At 44.9% G+C, this 17,688-nt stretch overlaps 1 protein-coding gene across 1 annotated transcript in view; it reads right to left on the bottom strand.

Moving 5' to 3' along the window:
- Window positions 1-5,185: 5,185 nt before the first annotated feature.
- Window positions 5,186-17,688, bottom strand: part of GFRA1 (GDNF family receptor alpha 1) — a 143,324-nt gene continuing 130,821 nt past the window's right edge. The window contains exons 7-9 of the mRNA XM_066601399.1: window positions 14,138-14,325; window positions 10,707-10,760; window positions 5,186-7,471 (exon numbers count right to left, since the gene is read on the bottom strand). Of these exons, the coding sequence (XP_066457496.1) occupies window positions 7,316-7,471; window positions 10,707-10,760; window positions 14,138-14,325 (398 nt within the window). The 3' untranslated portion in view covers window positions 5,186-7,315. The remainder of the gene's footprint in view (window positions 7,472-10,706; window positions 10,761-14,137; window positions 14,326-17,688) is intronic.

Genomic DNA, 17,688 nt, shown 5'->3' with positions numbered 1-17,688 from the left:
TAGTTTTATTCCACTATATAGAGGACAGTATTAGAGTAGTTATAGTCTGGTACATAGGGGGCAGTATTATAGTAGTTATATTCTGCTACATAGGGGGCAGTATTATAGTAGTTATAGTCTTGTACATAGGGGCAATATTATTGTAGTTGTATTCTAGTACATAGGGGAGCAGTATTTTACTAGTTGTGTTCTTGTACATAAGGGAGCAGTATAATTGTAGTTGTATTCTTGTACATAGGGAAGCAGTATTATAGTAGTTGTATTTTTGTACATATGGGAGCAGTATTATAGTAGTTGTATTTTTGTACATAGGAGGCTGTATTATAGTAGTTATAGTCTTGTAAATAGGGGGCAGTATTATAGTAGTTATATTCTTGTACATGAGCAGTATTATTGTAGTTTTATTCTTGTACATAGGGGAGCAGTATTATACTAGTTGTATTCTTGTACATAGGGGAGCAGTATTATAGTAGTTGTATTCTTGTACATAGGGGCAGTATTATAGTAGTTGTATTCTTGTACACGAGCTGTATTATAGTAGTTATACTCTTGTATATGTGCTGTATTATAGTATCTCTATTCTTGTTTATAGGAGCAGTATTATAGTACCGGTACTTATATTCTTGTACATAGGGAGCAGTAATATAGTAGTTATATTCTTGTACATGAGCAGTATTATCATAGTTGTATTCTTGTACATAGGGGGCAGTATTATAGTAGTTATATTCTTGTACATAGGGGGCAGTTTTATCGTAGTTCTATTCTTGTACATAGGGGAGCAGTATTATTGCATTTGTATTCTTGTACATAGGGGAGCAGTATTATTGTAGTTATATTCTTGTACATAGGGGGCAGTATTATAGTAGTTATATTCTTGTACATAGGGGGCAGTATTATAGTAGTTATATTCTTGTACATAGGGGAGCAGTATTATTGTAGTATTCTTGTACATAGGGGAGCAGTATTATAGTAGTTATATTCTTGTACATAGGGGGCAGCATTATAGCAGTTACATTCTTGTACATAGGGGGCAGTATTATAGTAGTTATATTCTTGTACATAGTGGGAAGTATTATAGTAGTTATATTCTTGTACATAGGGGGCAGTATTATAGTAGTTATATTCTTGTACATAGGAGGCAGTATTATAGTAGTTATATTCTTGTACATAGGGGGCAGTATTATAGTAGTTATATTTTTGTACATAGGGGCAGTATTATAGTAGTTATATTCTTGTACATAGGGGGCAGTATTTTAGTAGTTATATTCTTGTACATAGAGGCAGTATTATAGTAGTTATATTCTTGTACATAGGGGGCAGTATTATAGTAGTTATATTCTTGTACATAGGGGAGCAGTATTATGCTAGTTGTATTCTTGTACATAGGGGAGCAGTATTATAGTAGTTATATTCCTGTACATAGGGGGCAGTGTTGTAGTAGTTATATTCTTGTACATAGGGGCCAGTATTATAGTAGTTATATTCCTGTAGATAGGGGGCAGTATTATAGTAGTTATATTCTTGTACATAGGGGGTAGTATTATAGTAGGTATATTCTGGTACATAGGCACAGTATTATAGTAGTTATATTCTTGTACGTAGGGGCATTATTATAGTAGTTATATCCTTGTACATAGGGGGCAGTGTTATAGTAGTCATGTTCTTGTACATAGGGGGCAGTATTATAGTAGTTGTATTCTTGTACACAGGGGGCAGTATTATAGTAGTTGTATTCTTGTACACAGGGGGCAGTATTAATAGTAGATGCATTCTTGTATATAGGAGCAGTATTAATAGTAGTTATATTCTTGTATATAGGAGCAGTATTATAGTAGTTATATTCTTGTACATAGGGGAGCAGTATTATAGTATATTCTTGTACATGGGGGAGCAGTATTATAGTATATTCTTGTACATAGGGGAGCAGTATTATAGTATATTCTTGTACATAGGGGAGCAGTATTATAGTATATTCTTGTACATAGGGGAGCAGTATTATAGTATATTCTTGTACATAGGGGGCAGTATTATAGTAGTCGTATTTTTGTACATAGGAGGCAATATTATAGTAGTTATATTCTTGTAAATAGGGGGCAGTATTATAGTAGTTATATTATTGTACATGAGCATTATTATTGTAGTGGTATTCTTGTACATAGGGGAGCAGTATTATACTAGTTGTATTCTTGTACATGGGGGAGCAGTATTATAGTAGTTATTTTCTTGTACATGAGCAGTATTATTGTAGTTGTATTCTTGTACATAGGGGAGCAGTATTATAGTAGTTATATTCTTGTACATATGAGGCAGTATTATAGTAGTTATATTCTTGTACATGAGCAGTATTAATGTAGTTGTATTTTTGTACATAGGGGAGCAGTATTATTGTAGTTATATTCTTGTACATAGAGGCAGTATTATTGTAGTTGTATTCTTGTAAATAGAAGGCAGTAATATGGCAGTTATATTCTTGTACATAGGGGCAATATTATAGTAGTTATATTATTGTACATAGGAGGCAGTATTATAGTAGGTATATTCTTGTACATAGGGGCAGTATTATAGTAGTTCTATTCTTGTACATAGGGGGCAGTATTATATTAGTTATATTCTTGTACATAGGAGGCAGTATTATAGTAGTTATATTCTTGTACATAGGGGGCAGTATTATAGTAGTTATATTCTTGTACATAGGGGGCAGTATTATAGTAGTTATATTCTTGTACATAGCAGGCAGTATTATAGTAGTTATATTCTTGTACATAGGATGCAGTATTATAGTAGTTATATTCTTGTACATAGGGAGCAGTATTATAGTAGTTATATTCATGTACATAGGGGGCAGTATTAGAGTAGTTATATTCTAGTACATAGGAGCAGTATTATAGTAGTTATATTCTGGTACATAGGGGGCAGTATTATAGTAGTTATATTCTTGTACATAGGGAGCAGTATTATAGTAGTTATATTCTTGTAAATAGAAGGCAGTAATATGGCAGTTATATTCTTGTACATAGGGGGCATTATTATAGTAGTTATATTCTTGTAAATAGAAGGCAGTAATATGGCAGTTATATTCTTGTACATAGGGGGCAGTATTATAGTAGTTATATTCTTGTACATAGGGGGCAGTATTATAGTAGTTATATTCTTGTACATAGGGAGCAGTATTATAGTAGTTATATTCTTGTAAATAGAAGGCAGTAATATGGCAGTTATATTCTTGTACATAGGGGGCAGTATTATAGTAGTTATATTCTTGTACATAGGGGGCAGTATTATGGTAGTTATATTCTTGTACATAGGGAGCAGTATTATAGTAGTTATATTCTTGTACATAGGGGGCAGTATTATAGTAGTTATATTCTTGTACATAGGGGGCAGTATTATAGTAGTTATATTCCTGTACATAGGGGGCAGTATTATAGTAGTTATATTCTTGTACATAGGGGGCAGTATTATAGTAGTTATATTCTTGTACATAGGGGCAGTATTATAGTAGTTATATTCTTGTACATAGGGGCAGTATTATAGTAGTTATATTCTTGTACATAGGGGGCAGCATTATAGGAGTTATATTCTGGTACATATGGGGCAGTATTATAGTAGTTATATTCTTGTACATGGAATCCTAGACTGGTAGGGTTGGAAGGGACCTCCAGGGTCATTGGGTCCGACCCCCTGCTCAGTGCAGGATCACTAAATCATCCCAGACAGATGTCTGTCCAGCCTCTGAAGACTTGCATTGAAGGAGAACTCCCCACCTCCCGTGGTAACCTGTTCCACTCATTGATCCTCTGAATGTCAATCTCTAATCTGTGTCTCCTCCCTTTCAGTTTCATCCCATTGCTTCTAGTCTTTCCTTGTACAGATGAGAATAGGGCTGATCCCTCTGCACTGTGACAGCCCTTCAGATATTTGTAGACCACTATTAAGTCTCCTCTCAGCTTTCTTTTTTTTTTTTTTTTTTTGCAGTCGGGCCCCTGTTGTCTGTGATATAAATCCCCATCTGCTGATTATGGAGTTCTTGGCTCATTATACCAGCAGACACTACATAGAATATAATGTATAATTCCGCAGCTTTTTCTTCTTTTTCCCATGCTGTGGACCAATGAGAAGGAATCAGAAGAGCCACAGGTTCAACAGTGAATCCTCTGCTCACTTCTGTTTTCAACAAACACTAATTTGCAGATTTTTTTTAATTACGTTTCAGTGCAATTATTTTGGTGCTGAATTATTATCTGCCTCTAATTATAACAGTGATATGAATAGTAATTAGTCGTCTATATTTGTCTGGCTGCTGTTTAGCGAGAACAATGTGCAGATGTTTGTCCGCCACCGAGAGGATACAGGTGACACATTCCTGGTGAACGGAATATTAGGTGATACAAATGTGTTCTGTGGGAAGTAACAGCACAAAGAAAACATTGTATCGCCATCTGACACTGGCTGATACAACCATAGGTGCAGCGCAATCACCTCCGGCTCCATGACTGTCCTATTCACAGCCAGTGTTACCACCCAGGTAGCCAATGTGCCTGAGGCATGTGGGGCTTCTGGGTAGTTTCTTTCTCTTTGTTGCCACAGGGGTGCCCTTGATCATCAGAGACATTATGGTGGCATGGTTTTAGATGGAGATTGAGGAGTTGATGTTGTCAATTTTATATAAGCACTGTATGGTAGTATGAGAGTACCGTGTGGCACTAGGAGGGTACCGTGTGGCACTAGGAGGGTACCGCATGGCACTATGAGGGTACTGCATGGCACTATTTACATGCACACTGACTGCATTATCTGGACATAAGCATTATTTATCCAGGCACTGTATAGCTCTATCTGGGGGCTGTATGGCACAGTATGGCAGTATTTATATATGGCATTAGAAAGCCTTGATTTGGTGCCAGCCGCCTATGGTTTGTACAGAGGGAAGAATTGTAATAATAGCTTTAGATACGGATGGGATTGTATGTTTCGCTCAGACAGTATCACACATGACGGGCTTGGATACATCTGTTTAGGATGTGGATGAAGTTCAATGTGTGTCTCCGGCAAAGTATCACATGTGATAGGCTTACACCCGAACACGATGGGGATGTAGTACTTGTGGCACGGCGGATGAGATGCTTCGATTCCCCCCGACTTGCAGTTCTTGTTCCGTCTTTGAAATAATAAAACTTCCGAGCGGTGAATTTTATTCACTTTTATTAAAAGTAACATCATCATAATAATAATCATAATAAACACTAATAAGAAAATAAGTGATGACTCGGAGGATGAGCGAGTGCCCCAAATCACCTCCACCTCTCCAGCAGCGCAGCGGGATCCCCACGAAGGGTTAATATACAGGGTGGAGGACATAACATATCTACGGTTTTTTTTTCTATGATCCCTTAAAGAACACATATGGGGGAGGCGGGGTTACAAGCTGAAAGCCCCTCCCCCTACAGAAACAGGTCACATGCTCCTTATGACCCTAAGTGTCCGAGGTAATGCCAGTCACAGATCTGATCCAGCGCAGTAATCACAAAGCGATGCACCCAACGTGCGCGCCATTTTTATCTGACGCAACGACTTGGTCTGCTCTGCTTCTTCTCTAGATAACGGGGTGTGGCCGGGCGGTCGGCACGATACAACGTAGCTTTCATCTCATTCAGTTACTTACGTGTGTGTGTGATAGACTCCGCCGCCTCTGGTCGCATTATCGTACTGTCACCACCGCCTGCGCCAAATTGTGAGGAGGGAGTAACAGATCATAGTGAACCAGTCTGTCAACTGTTTACAAAGTTGCCATTCAACAATTGCGCCCGTGCGCCATCTTGCTCAAGTCGTTCCCACAACGCGGCTCGTGTCCGATATGACAACTGCGGCCGTTAATGGTTTGGGGACAAATAACCGCAGCTCTGAGGAGTGACATATGCTGCATGAAACAATGGTGCCGCATGGATCTGCGCCGCTATGTGCCCTCCTCCGAGTGCGGCACAGGGGGCTGGGGGGCAAAAACTTTCTTCCTTACTACTTGCATTTATAAATTCATCTCCATCTTATCTCACATGAAAGGGATCAATCCCCCCAATCCTTCAGTCTGTCCCCCCAGGAGAGCGCAATCAGCGGCAGCGGCGTTACAGGAACAGATGCCGCTAACCATCGGCAGTATGTTCAGGCCAGACCGAGCGTCTCTGGTGCCAACATTCTTCTTTTCTACCCTGCGCGGGATTAATCTCGTCCTCGCAGGATTAGGTGCCGGCGCTTCATTAAGGCGAACACGCTGCTTGTTTCTGTTTCATGTGTACACAAGTTGTTTTCAATTAACTGTAACAGCAATTAAGCCTTCGGCGCGTTCCTCCATCACAGCGAGTCCGGTTATACGGTGGCCAAGGCATGAATATTCATGAGCCGCAATTAAAGACACGGAGGCAAAAAAATCTTTGTATTAAACGGTCTGACTCTGAAGTCTCGGGCCCGTTGGACGCTTGGCGCGATTATCTCCAGATCTATGTTCAAGGCATATGGCGCCAGACGCAGAGCTACCAGAGACGCTCACAGTCGTATTACCGCCCACAAACTGCCCTCCTCGTTATACGGTACTCTGTATAAGTAACCAAAATGGCAAAGGTAAAGAGTCCTTCAATGCCCACCTGGCGCCAACTGGGCAATCTCAAACTAACAGAAATAGCAAAATTAGAGAGTTCTTTACTACCCATCAGGCGCCAACCGCGCAATGCCAATACTTTCCTACAATCCTCTGCTAAATGTATCCCCAAATCCGCGCCTTCCCCAATCTAACCCCATTTCGGCCTCTTTGCGTCTCAGTGCCAATCTACAGGATGAGCAGGCATACTGGGCGCACATGGAAATGACAGAACACAGACTGAGGAAGGAAAGGTACCCAAATGCAAGTACTGAGTGCAGAGGAGTCGCTCCGGCACCCAGATCCCTACACTGTGGACCGCGAGGTATTTACATTTGGCCTTGCCGGCGACGACATAAAGAAATAATAATGAAGAAAAAAACAAGATAGAAATGCTATAAATATCCACAGAACGGAGAAAAAAAAAAGAAAAACTTTATCAACAACCAAATGTACAAACTCTCTTTAGAACACAAGACATGCCCAGAACCTCGGGGGTGGAGTTATCAGATCACAGCCCCTCCCCTGAGGACACCACAAAAAAGCGTTTTGGTTTTCTTCTGCTTCATTCGTTCTTGTTCTAGAGCAGCAAATTCAGATGAAGGAGACAGTAGGAAAGTGAATAATATTCTTCATATGTAATATAGATTTATATAGATTTGAACAGGTCCTTGAGGAGCGGAGCAGCTATAACGTCAGGAGGGCGGAGGCGAGGAGCAGAGAGTGCGTCGTGCTCAGCAGAAATACCATTGTGCACAGGTTGGACCAGACGCCAAGCGCGTTGCTGCCGGACAAGTGGCCGCTGGATGATCTTTCCACTATGTTGTCTTTTCCAAGTGATTGCTGCAAGAGACAAGAACAGGAGGGTCAGGTCAGAGGGGACTATAAGCAGGGAGCCTGTTAGGACTTCTGAGCACATGAAACGGCCCACAGTGATACAACACAGAAGAAGAGCAGATCACAAGTACAAAACGGATTTGGTTACCGTTCCTGAAATACGCATACCCTTGGAAATAGGGCTCTAAAATCTGCTTCAGCCCATGCTAATACTTGCAGACCAGTGCTGACCGCTCCAGAAACCATTACCCGATCCTGGAAGACCGGTGAACGTCTACTAAGACGATATCTGAGGCTCTGAACATTTCCAGAGAAAAAGAGTTGGGTCTGTAATTCGAGATCACTTGGACATGAGGAAGGGGTCTGCCAAGCGGGTCACCCTGTACTATCATGGCGGTGTATTTCACATCACCCTGCACCATCATGGCGGTGTATTTCACGTCACCCTGCACCATCATGGCGGTGTATTTCACGTCACCCTGCACCATCATGGCGGTGTATTTCACGTCACCCTGCACCATCATGGCGGTGTATTTCACGTCACCCCGCACCATCATGGCGGTGTATTTCACGTCACCCCGCACCATCATGGCGGTGTATTTCACGTCACCCCGCACCATCATGGCGGTGTATTTCACGTCACCCTGTACCATGATGGCGGTGTAGTTCACGTCACCCTTCACTAACATGGCAGTGTATTTCACGTCACCCTGCACCATCATGGCGGTGTATTTCATGTCACCCTGCACCATCATGGCGGTGTATTTCACGTCACCCTGCACCATCATGGCGGTGTATTTCACGTCACCCTGCACCATCATGGCGGTGTATTTCACGTCACCCTGCACCATCATGGCGGTGTATTTCACGTCACCCTGCACCATCATGGCGGTGTATTTCACGTCACCCTGCACCATCATGGCGGTGTATTTCACGTCACCCTGCACCATCATGGCGGTGTATTTCACGTCACCCTGCACCATCATGGCGGTGTATTTCACGTCACCCTGCACCATCATGGCGGTGTATTTCACGTCACCCCGCACCATCATGGCGGTGTATTTCACGTCACCCCGCACCATCATGGCGGTGTATTTCACGTCACCCTGCACCATCATGGCGGTGTATTTCACGTCACCCTGCACCATCATGGCGGTGTATTTCACGTCACCCCGCACCATCATGGCGGTGTATTTCACGTCACCCCGCACCATCATGGCGGTGTATTTCACGTCACCCCGCACCATCATGGCGGTGTATTTCACGTCACCCTGTACCAACATGGCGGTGTATTTCACGTCACCCCGCACCATCATGGCGGTGTATTTCACATCATCCTGTACCATCATGGCGGTGTATTTCACGTCACCCTGTACCATCATGGCGGTGTATTTCAAGTCACCCTGTACCATCATGGCGGTGTATTTCACGTCACCCTGTACCATCATGGTGGTGTATTCTTGCACAGCCGCCATCACCCAGGGGCCTGGAGATGCTGGACCATCCTCCTCATTTGCATGATCCGGCCCCCTTGGACTATGATCTGTTGTCTAATTTGTAGAAACCCCTGAAGGGAACCAAGTTTGCCTCCATTTCTGACACAACTGAAGCAGCTGGCGCCGTCTGATGGGCTGCAGTCAGAGGTTCATCGATATCTGAGGGGACTCTGCAGAAGAGCTGAAGCTTCCCTGTCCCATCGCTGTGTGCGGCTGACTGGTGGCCTTTAAAGGGCCAGTTCAGTCTTATTATAAAGCCTAGCCCTTGTATAATGACAAGATCTGCCATTATTAAGATAACTGAATGCTGTCAGTGAATGGATAAACTCCTGTTTAAATCCAGATGCTGAAATCCTGTATAGAACTAGTCTTACTCACAGCTGGGGGTTTGTTACAATGTATCACAATAGACTCTGTGCGGTGAACACAGTAGCAGTACAAATCTCTCCCCTCCTGATAGCTTGCTACAATGTATCAGTGCAGTCTCACGGCACATTTGTAACCAGCCGGGTGAGCAGGACCGGCTCAGGGGTCTCGGCTTCTGGTGGGGGACATACATTTAGGATTATGTTCACACAGCGGATTGGACTGAGCAAAAAATACATGAAAAACCACCTAAATAAACCCCACAAAGCCTCCCGGATTCAGCCGCAGTTTTTGCATTTGACGTATATTTTGATGTCCCATTGATTTCTATGGTAAAAACAGACAAAAAAGGAAAAAAACGGGACACATCGCTTCTGTTCTGATTTTAAATAGGTCTGAGAAAAAAACAGCGTTAAGACAGGAACCGGGACTCCAATCAGAAATCAGTGGGGCGGGTGCTGGGAGTGTATGTTGGGGTGGGATACGCTCCAGAATATGCTGGTGAAGATACGCCCGCGGCGCGGCACGGAGGATGCAGCAATTAGCAGAATACTCCGCTCTGCAAGAAAAGTCCGCACTACAATCTGCACATCTGACGGCCAATAGGGAGTCGGGAAGGAATTGTCCCCAAATGGGCTAATTGGCTTCTGCCTCGTTGGGGTTTTTGCCTTCCTCTGGATCAACAAGGGGGTGAAACAGGCTGAACTGGATGGACATTGTCGGCATTCAGCCTAACATACTATGTTATATGGAATTGAAAATGGCAACTCTGCATCAGAGTCCGCATTAAGGCCGCCGTCACGCATTGCGCCATTCTGCCCCATCACCTCTGCGGTGGCCAAAGCTGTAGCTAAATGGTGCCGATTTGGCTGTGTTTTCCCTCGCGGACCCCCGTTTCCCTCGCGGACCCCCGAGTTGTATCTCAGGGCTTGTATGCCGCAGCATTAATAGACATTCTGCCAATCAGGATCTGCAGCGGTTTTGGAAAATGCTGTGGATTTATCACGGAAAATCTCCGCACAACATGAAAGGGTTTTTTGCTGTTTTTTTTAATCCCCTCCACACGGCCTGTAGTGTGAACGCTGCACAAGAGCAGACCCTGCGTGTGAGGGCGGGCAGACCTGGGCATTGTGGTGCAGATTTGGTCAGCGGAACGTTCCGTCCCTTTGTGCAGATACCCCAAAACATAGATCTCAGGACAGCAGAGAAGAAGCATGTGACACCAGAGAGAACACGACGGGCTCGGCTCTGCTACATCTGCGCTGGCTTTGTTGTGCCATTAGAGCAGACAATCTAATGCTGACGACTCCTCATGAATGAAGATCTTGACTTATAATTATAGGAGACACTTAAGGACTCGCGGCGTGCGCTGCTCTTACCTCCGCCAGGCACAGCTGAGAGTCGACAGAGTTGTTTGATTTTAGTTTCTGAGCCTGGGAAAAAAAAAAAAAAAAACTTAGATTAAAAAACAAAAAAATGTAAAAACCTTCACTAATTGAGGTGTTTGAGGGCTTTGATTAGCGGCAGAAACACAACGGCGCCAGTTGCTCACAGCGAATAAATCGCATTTTTTATGACCCGTTCCTTAGGAGATGCACAAAGCTTTACTTAGTTACGGGATTTTAGTTGAAATTAATGAGATCGTCAGACACGGCGAACGCAGCGTCATCATCATCATCAGCGCTATTAATTAGCTGCACTCGGCTCCTCCAGGCTCATTATAGTGACCGGCTGATACACTGATGGCAGACGACACCTCGCTTTCTTCTTCCAACCAATCTTACAATAATTGCAGATCGTCCGAGGAAGATAGACATAAAGCGCACAGTCCTCAACATCATCTGCTGAAAGGGACGGTAACCACCCACAGCTTATATCAGTTATATAAGCTATAAGAGGAGCGGCTGAGGTCACATATGATGTAAATATCAATATCCGTGCTGGAGCGTTATAAGAGGAGCGGCTGAGGTCACATATGATGTAAATATCAATATCCGTGCTGGAGCGTTAAAAAAAAAAAAGCGCCTGATATCAGTCACATGCATGATGTCTCTGGAGGTTATATCAGTACCGGAGTGTTATAAGAAGAGCCGCTGATAACAGTCACATATGTGTCGTCTCTGGAGGTTATATCAGTGCTGGAGCGTTATAAGAGGAGCGGCTGATATCAGTCACATGCATGATGTCTCTGGAGGTTATATCAGTGCTGGAGCGTTATAAGAGGAGCGGCTGATATCAGTCACATGCATGATGTCTCTGGAGGTTATATCAGTACCGGAGTGTTATAAGAATAGCCGCTGATAACCGTCACATATGTGTCGTCTCTGGAGGTTATATCAGTGCTGGAGCGTTATAAGAGGAGCGGCTGATGTCACATATGATGTAAATATCAATATCAGTGCTGGAGCGTTATAAAAGAAGCGGCCGATATCAGTCACATGCATGATGTCTCTGGAGGTTATATCAGTACCGGAGTGTTATAAGAAGAGCCGCTGATAACAGTCACATATATGATGTCTCTGGGGGTTATATCAGTCCTGGAGTGTTATAAAAGGGAACGGCTGATATCACATATGATGTAAATATCAATATCAGTGCTGGAGCTTTATGAGAGGAGCGGTTGATATCAGTCACATATATGATGTTTCTGGAGGTTATATCAGTACTGGAGTCTTATAAGAGGGGCAGCTGATATTAGTTACATATATCATGTCTCTGGAGGTTATATCAGTAGTGGAGCGTTAGAAGAAGAGCCACTGATAACAGTCACATATATGTCGTCTCTGGAGGTTATATCAGTGCTGGAGTGTTATAAGAGTAGCGGCTGATATTAGTTACATATATGAGGTCTCTGGGGGTTATATCAGTGCCGGAGTGTTATAAGAGGAGCGGCTGAGATCAGTCACATATATGATGTCTCTGGGGGTTATATCCGTACTGGAGAATTATAACAGTAGCGGCTGATATTAGTCACATATATGATGTCTCTGGAGGTTATATCAGTACTGGAGTGTTATAGGAAGGGCAGCTGATATTAGTTACATATATGATGTCTCTGGAGGTTATATCAGTACCGGAGTGTTATAAGAAGAGCCGCTGATAACAGTCACATATATGATGTCTCTGGAGGTTATATCAGGGCTTGAGCGTTATAAAGGAAGCAGCTGATATCAGTCATATATATAATGTCTCTGGAGGTTATATCAGTACTGGAGCGTTATAAGAGAAACGGCTGATATTAGTCACATATATGTCGTCTCTGGAGGTTATATCAGTACTGGAGCGTTATAAGAGAAAAGACTGATATTAGTCACATATATGATTTCTCTGGAGGTTATATCAGACCTGGAGTGTTATAAGAGGAGAGGCTGATTTCACATATGATGTAAATATCAATATCAGTGCTGAAGCTTTATGAGAGGAGCGGCTGATATCACTCACATATATGATGTTTCTGGAGGTTATATCAGTACTGGAGTATTATAAGCGGAAAGGCTGATATTAGTCACATATATGATGACTCTGGAGTTTATATAAGTAGAGGAGTGTTATATGAAGAGCCGCTGATAACAGTCACATATGTGATGTCTCTAGAGGATATATCAGTACTGCAGCGTTATAAGAGGAGTGGCTGCTATCATATATATGATGTCTCTGGAGGTTCTATCAGTACTGTAGTGTTATAAAAAGAGCCGCTAATTTCACATATGATGTAAATATCTCTGGAAGTTATATCAATGCTGGAGTATTATAAGAGCAGCAGCTGATATCAGTCACATATATGATGTCTTTGTAGGTTATATCAGTGCTGAAGCGTTATAAGAGAAGCGGCTTATATCAGTCACATATATGATGTCTCTGGAGGTTATGTCAGTGCTGGACCGTTATAAGTGAAGCGGCTGATATCAGTCACATATAGAGGCCCATTTACACACACAGATAATATTTCAAAAGATTGAAAGATCAGTGATCGGTTTGCATAAAGTACTAATGGGCACTAATTGCTATTAGTACTTTATCAGCTTCATTTGCATGCAAATGAGCTTCTGAGAGCTGTTGCAGAACTCAGCAGGAGGTCTCAGCTTTGTAATTAGCTCCATTGTTCAGCCACAGGCTGCTAAAAGAAACTAATGTAATCCCTAGCACCCCGTGGAGAATTCAGCACCATGGACAGCATACACAGCCTGTAATCAGCTTTCCCTGGGCAGATCACAGCGTGTGCGGTCCTGCTTCTCAGCCTTTCTGCCGAATGATGATTTTCAAGCAGAACTGAAAAACATCGTTCTCCACAAAACTGAAAGATGGGCACATTTACACGCAACGACTATTGCACAAAAGATGGCTTTTGAGTTCATTTTGAGTGATCATCGCTGTGTCTAAATTGGCCTGATGATGTCTCTGCAGGTTATATCAGTACTGGAGTGTTATAAGAGGAGCGACTGATATCATGTATTATATAAAGGTCTCTGCCTAACACCAGGTCGGAGCTCACCCCCATCATATGCTCACATATAACACCCCTTATAAACACAGTATTAGAGGACCTCCTTCCACCCACATACATGGGGGGTTCAGAATGCCAAGATGACGGGGTACAGAACATACTGGGACAATTGAGATTAAAGAAATAAAAACGGCACCAAGGAGCATTGTGGGTAATTATCAATTTACAGTCACATGTATTATCCACCTCCATGAACCTTTGGGACACTGGCTGAGGAATTCACTGAGGCACGAGGCAGAATAGACCTCCCCAGGCTCCACGGGATGTGCAGATACACGTAGTAGTGCCTGTAGCGCCCCCGCTCACCTGTATGAGGTTGGCACACGCTGGCAGCCCATTGTGTGTCGGGATCTCATTGGTGAAGTGAATGTTGTCGGAGAAGACGGAGTCCTTGGCTTTGGATTTGGAGAGTACGGAGGAGGTGGTTGCGTGGACGGCCGGGTCCGGCTGCAGCTTCACGTCTGTCCCATTCCCAAAAGCCTGGATGGCGTTTCCTGGAGACAGAAAGAACAAAGATAGTTCTGTCACTAATCTGACTGCAGGAACTACAAGTCTCAGCAGCAGAGCGAGGGTAGACAGTGGGGCCCGCGGCTCATCGGGGACTCCAGGGATTTGTAGTTCCAGAGTATCTATAACTTTCCCATAGAATCCACTCGGCGCCCGTCTGATTAACGCTGTGATGGCCAAATTACCATGGCAGGGGCCTCAGTCATGGCATTAACAGGGGGGTGCTGATCAGATCTCTTCAGTCAGGGATACTCATACTACAGGAACCCTGCAGGTGAATGGGCCCCTGAGACCGGGCCCTAACCCTCATAGAGTACTGCAGAGTTACCATTCAGCAGCCTTCACAACTGCTATGATAGTGCCACATCATCCAGGACCACCCTAAGTACCCGATTAGCACCTCATTGCCCAGGACCACTCTTGGTACCCTTCATGACTGCTATGGTAGTACCTCACCACGGACACGCTACGACAATCGTTGTCACCCTCATCCACTCCCGACTCAACTACTGCAACTCGCTATTCGTCGGCCTTCCCCGCGCCAGACTCTCCCCTCACCAATCCATACTAAACACAGCTTCTAGGCTCAGCTTCCTATCCAGCAGTTTCTCGGATGCCTATGCCAGTCGCTGCACTGGCTGCCCATCCACTACAGAACTTAATTTAACATCACCCTCGCCCACAAAGCCCTCCATGGCGCGGCGTCACCGTACATCGCCTCCCTCCTGTCCGTATATCACCCAGCCTGTGCGCTCCGAAAGGCCAACACATTGAGATTAAACGCCCCTCACACGCTCGCCCCCAGGACTTCTCTAGAGCTGTACTCATCCTCTGGAACGCTCTACCCCAAAACATCTGGACAATCCCGGACGCACAAGACTGCAGACATGTCTTAAAGACGCTTCGTAGAAGCATACCAAACCTCCTGATCTAGTAGTCCTCCCACAGCATGCCCCCTGCCCCTCCTATGGCTTTCCACTTTTGCCCATCCCGTACCCTTTCTGCCCCGCACCTCCTGTACTACCCCCACCCCGTTTGTGTCTTAAAAACTGTATATCACATGTTAGCGTGTTATTGCTGCCCCCCCCTTGCTCCATCGCCTGCCCCTGTACCTTCTGTATGACCCCCAGCCCTTCGGGTTTCCAAATATTGGAATACCACATGTAACGCTTGTCATTTCTCTAAATTTCGTATTGCTTGCGGAATAGGTTGGCGCTATACAAATAAAGATTAGTATTACCTAATTACCCAAGACCCCCCGTGGTACCCTACAGTGCCTCATAACCCAGGACAACCCTTGGTACCTTTCAAGACTGCTATGACAGCATCATGTTACCCACAATCACCCGCGGTACTCTTCAACTACCATGATAGCACCATGTTACCCAGTAACACCCTCCGTACCCTTTATTACTGCCATTATAGTACCACGTTATCAGAGACCATTCTTGACTACCAAGGTAGTGCCACGTTACCTGGGACCACCCTTGGTACCCCCCTGATGACTGCCAAGATAGTGCCGCATTACCCAGGACCACCTCATGACAGCCAAGGTAGTGCCACGTTACCTGGGACCACCTCATGACTGCCAAGGTAGTACCACATTACCCAGGACCACCTTCGGTACCCCCCTGATGACTGCCAAGGTAGTGCCGCATTACCCAGGACTACCCTCATGACTGCCAAGGTAGTGACACGTTACCTGGGACCACCCTCGGTACCCCCCTGATGACTGCCGAGGTAGTGCCGTATTACCCAGGACCACCCCTTCATGACTGCCAAGGTAGTGCCGCATTACCCAGGACCACCTCATAACTGCCATGGTAGTGCCATGTTACCCAGGACCACCTCATAACTGCCATGGTAGTGCCATGTTACCCAGGACCACCTCATGACTGCCAAGGTAGTGCCGCATTACCCAGGACTACCCTCATGACTGCCAAGGTAGTGACACGTTACCTGGGACCACCCTCGGTACCCCCCTGATGACTGCCGAGGTAGTGCCGTATTACCCAGGACCACCCCCTCATGACTGCCAAGGTAGTGCCGCATTACCCAGGATCACCCTCATGACTGCCAAGGTAGTGCCGCATTACCCAGGACCACCTCATGACTGCCAAGGTAGTGCCACCTTCATGACTGCCATCTTGGGTCTGTATTAAATCTGTTGATTCTGTCGCCGCCCGCTGCACGTACAATCCTGCGAGCAGCTCGTTTATGATAATTACGTCTGGACTTATTCGCGGGGCTCCGGCACTTTCCCAAACAATTGAGTTTTCTTCTCATAAAACCATCTAAGCCGCAGCTAATTTGTTCCCGCGCTTTGGGCCGGCACTAATGGATCTGTGTGCTGTAATCCAAACAAATCAGCCCGGAACATACAATTGCCGGCTGTGGCGCTCGGGACGCGGAAACAAAGGGCTGCGGATATTATTTTCTGCTTTCCAGTGCATTTGGCGATTTGATGCATAATAAGTGAATAATGGCGGCGGGATGAATCCGATATTTGGAGTATTCTGCGCAGCAATTAATACCGCCGTTTTATTTCCCCCCCTTCATTTCTGTCATTCACTTTTCTCCTACCCAGGAGGAATCGGAGCGTCGCTCAGAGTAATTGGGATTGTATAGAAAAGATGGGAGGGGTTAATTTGGGGGTGGGAGGCGAGCGGCGTGCGGGCACAGGCTGTAGGGGAGATGCATGAATCTCGCTCTTTGTTCTGCATAATATGAAAACACGGTTTGATATCAGCAGCGTGACGCAATTAGAGGGCAAGTACAAATCACGGAGGGGTTCTGGACACAGCAATGTGGTGCAAGTGCCAAAGAGGTCAATATAAAACTGGGCAGGGCAGGTAGTGCCACCTAAAGCGCCGGGCAGATGCTGGACTGGCCAGAGTTGGGCATTGGAGGACGTGCTGCAGGCTGACTGGCAGGCATAGTACCAGGGCTGAAAAGATTCTATCAGGTAGGTAGACTGTGTGGTGACTGGTATTCTGGAGTGAGCGTTGGTGCCACAGTGGTTGGCATTGTTGAAGGGCACTGTGATGATGGGTGAGATTAAGAGGGTGAAACAGTTATGGGCCCACATAAACCTGAGCAGATTCTGCAGCTGTGCAATCTCAGCAGTTGGTCAGCCAGCCTAGGACTGGCGGAGACAAAACGTGACTGGTGCTGCCCCAATATCGCCCAACTGTCCAACTTACCATGTATGGGGTGGTCTTGAAGTCTATGGAGTGGTCCGAAGATCGGCCTAGAATGTTACTAGGAACATTAGATTCCCAGGTGCCAGTGTCAGTGCAGGGCAGATAATGGCACCTGGGAACGCTGGGCAGACGCTGGAGTTGGGTATG

Source organism: Eleutherodactylus coqui, chromosome 4, assembly GCF_035609145.1.
Source record: "Eleutherodactylus coqui strain aEleCoq1 chromosome 4, aEleCoq1.hap1, whole genome shotgun sequence".
NCBI classification, from domain to species: Eukaryota; Metazoa; Chordata; class Amphibia; order Anura; family Eleutherodactylidae; genus Eleutherodactylus; species Eleutherodactylus coqui.
The sequence above is the reverse complement of the archived record's forward strand: the minus strand, read 5'-3'. Positions and strand labels throughout refer to the sequence as shown.